Source organism: Diceros bicornis, chromosome 28, assembly GCF_020826845.1.
Source record: "Diceros bicornis minor isolate mBicDic1 chromosome 28, mDicBic1.mat.cur, whole genome shotgun sequence".
NCBI classification, from domain to species: domain Eukaryota; kingdom Metazoa; phylum Chordata; class Mammalia; order Perissodactyla; family Rhinocerotidae; genus Diceros; species Diceros bicornis.
In genome coordinates this window covers 14,205,452-14,208,918 of record NC_080767.1, presented here as the reverse complement: position 1 = coordinate 14,208,918, position 3,467 = coordinate 14,205,452, and the positions used below count along the sequence as shown (strand labels likewise).

General features: G+C 43.7%; 1 protein-coding gene across 1 annotated transcript; it reads right to left on the bottom strand.

Annotated features, from left to right (window-relative positions):
- Positions 1–1,777: 1,777 nt before the first annotated feature.
- LOC131393794 (olfactory receptor 13C7-like) lies at positions 1,778–2,794 on the bottom strand. Its single transcript, XM_058524821.1, has one exon. The coding sequence runs from the start codon at positions 2,792–2,794 to the stop codon at positions 1,778–1,780; it is 1,017 nt and encodes a 338-aa protein (XP_058380804.1).
- Between the last annotated feature and the right edge of the window lie 673 nt (positions 2,795–3,467).

Here is a 3,467-nt window from a genome sequence, read left to right as displayed (position 1 = left end):
ATTGAGTTCAGAACAATTGTTTCAAAACTGATTTCTGTAAGACTTCTGCTGTGCACGATAGCCTGGCACTCTGTTTGCACATGGCACATGAAAGAATATTTACTTTATACAAGTTAGTAATCATATTAGGTGTGGTTTTTGTTGCCCCCTTCAAAGAAAGTAACTTAATCTAGATTGGTGAAAAATAGAATCTAGTATAAAGATATAAGGGTGTTCTTTAGAAGCAAAAGTGTAGGAATGTGACCAGGTCTAGGGAAAATGGAAACCAAGAACTGGGAACATACGAGGATGCCCTCGTCATCTCTCATCTTTGCTCTTTGGCTGTTTTTTCTTTCCTCTCTGCAGACTTGGTTTCTCATTACCTCCCCAGCACACATGGTCAAACACGATTATCCCATAGCTCCCAAGTTTGCATGTTGTGGATCCAGTGACTCACCCCTTGGGTATTAATGACAATCCCCCAAAGCTGGAAGAAAGAATCTGATTGGCCCAGGTAGGGTCAGTGTCGCACAGCACAAATATGAGTCCTTCATTTCTGTGGATAAAGGAGAGGAAAGACTGGGGGAAAGGCCCAGAGAAATGGGATTGTTGGCTCATAAGCTAGAAAGCTAACCAAAAAGGTGCTACAAGAAAAAATCAGAATTGATTCAGTTAAATGTGGTATTGAACTCCATCTTCAAGTGTCACAAGGCTTCCTCAGAGGAGTTATTTAACATGTTTCATTAATAATAAAAATGTTCATTTGTTAATTGGGAGGTTATTCTTTGCTAGCCACTATGCATTGTTTTATATATATGCATGCCTCATTTTAATTTAATCCCCACAGTGCTCCATGGGGTTGGTTTAATTATCTCCATTTTACAAATTAGGAAACCAAGAGTCTTCAAGATAAAGTAATTTTTCTAATGTGCCTGAAGTTACTCAGGCAGAGGCGCTTCCATGTCAGTCTAGCTCCAAAATCCATGCTCTTAACCGCAAGGGTAATTACAAGTAGATTTTTAGCAGTTGGTGCCAGTGTCCAATCCAAATTCTGAAGAGACAGAGGAAACTGAGTTTGACCATTGGTGTTTGGATGGTTGCAAACCTTAATTCCAGGAAAAGGAAAGAACTCAGAGTATAAACTTTGCATTGTAGTAATGATTAAATAGAGACTGCTAGAATTCTTATTCTTGGCTTACAATATCTAGAGTTTGATTACAGTTGACACAAACTCCTCCTCCACAAATTTGGGTAGGAATAGATATGCTCTATGTACAGTAAGAGAAGAAAGAGTTTCCCCAAATTGGCTCAAGGATATTAAGTAAACAATAATCAAACAGGAAACATTCTGAGCACCTACAGTCAAAGAGGGGCTAAAGGGTGTAATTTGGGATGTCTTGGTGTCAGCAATTTTCCAAAATGGCAGATTGGTTTTCAGTTTGGACACCAATTAAGAAGTGACTTTTCCTCACTGCTATGCTCCCCTTTGCACAGTAGAGCAGAAGATAACATAATTGGCACATACAAATGGCAGCTGGTCTGCACGTGAACAAAGAATATAATTTTTTACAAAGTTTTAATATTTATTGTTTATTTTTTCAGAATAAAAATAAAAATAAATTTTGATAGTCACTTATGCTTGCTTCCAGGTGATTTAACACAACCCCTCTTCCTTCTAAAGACTTGGTGTTCCATTGTCAAACACTGAGGAAAGCCCCACCTGAAGTGCATTGTCTAGGCAGTTTTGTGAAGAAACTAATATGTGGGACCATCGAGTACGTCGGTGCTTAGCAAGTGGTCATTTCCTAGGGGATCCCCTGTGTGCACAGAACCACAAGATACACTGCTTCCTCCCACTATCATTGGGCGAGCATTTCTGAGCCACCAGGTTCTTCACAGCAACCTTCACATCCTTGTTTCTGAGGCTGTAGATGATGGGGTTGAGCATGGGGGTCAGCACTCCATAGAAGAGGGAAATGAGCTTGTCTGAAACATCCTGCTTGTCTGCCCCCAGAGGGTCCTTTGATTTGGGCTTCCCATACATGAATAGGATGGTTCCATAGAAGATGACCACCTCAGTGAGGTGGGCAGAGCAGGTGGAAAAGGCCTTTCGCTGGCCCTCAGGTGAGGGGATCCTCAGGATGCTGGTGAGGATAAAGATGTAGGAGACAAAGATGAACAGAACTGGGACCCCCAGGAAAATCACATTGGCCACCCCCATGCTGACCACATTGATGGAGATGTCAGCACAGGCCAACTTCAGAACTGCCAGGATCTCACAGATGAAGTGGTTGATGACATTGTCCCCACAGAGGGGCAATTGTACTGCAAGAGAGATCTGCACCAAGGAGTTGGCTCCACCAGCCACCCAGGAGCTGGCAGCCATGGGCACATAGGCAGCCTTGCTCATGACCACAGGGTATCTAAGGGGGTTGCAGATGGCCACATAGCGATCAAACGCCATCATACCCAGAAGCACACACTCTGTGGCTCCCATGGCGAAGGAGAGAAACATCTGCACGGCACAGCCTGAAAAGGAGATGGTTTTTCTGGGAGTGAGGAAGCCATCCAGGACCAGAGGGACTGAGGAGGTTGTGTAGCAGATGTCCAGGAAGGAGAGGTTCCCCAGGAAGAAGTACATGGGCGTGTGCAGGCTGGAGTCAAGGATGGTCACCAGGATGAGGACCCCGTTGCCCAGGAGGATCACCAGGTACCTTGACAGGATAAGCACAAAGAACATTTTCTCCAGCTTTGGCTGATCTGACAGCCCCAGCAAGACAAATTCTGCCACAATGGATTGGTTGGCCACTTCCATTTTAAATTCTGTCTTCTACCCTCAGGAAAACTGAGGACAGCAAATACCTGTTTATAGGGATCAATATGTGGGAATTACAATGAGATGCTTCCAGGAGTTATAATTAAATTTACCCTGTGACGTGCCAACTCATAATATCAGTGTCTAGGGGTTAAAATTCACTATTTATTGCAGTTACCTTAAAAGTCAGGATATATCCAACCAAAATCAGGAAAATCAGACCCTAGAAATTGAATCAAACCATGATATATGAAAGAATTTTAGCCAGATCAATAGTTAACACACTTGAAGGAAGGGATGTGTAAGATGCAGTAACCCAGTGCAGTGTGTAAGGATGAGTCTACGTGGGGACCATAATAGAGGAACCCTGAGGGTGTGCTGCATGGGTCCAGCACTAGCCAGGGAAGTGCGCTCCTCTGGCTAGCCCAACCTGTCCCCAGATTGTCCCTGCAGTGTCCTTGGGGGCTTCAGGCTGTCAGACTCAGTGATGCTGGCCACTGACATCACCTCACTCTAATTCTGTGCTTGTATAATAATTTTCTGATGATAATTAGGCTCTGTGTGGAGTCCTCTACAGACGGAATGTGATGAACAGAGGCCAGGGAGATTAGGGTCTGCCTAGCATTTACGTTTGTTACCTGATGCCTGGTTTATATTTTGTTTCTTGTGAGTT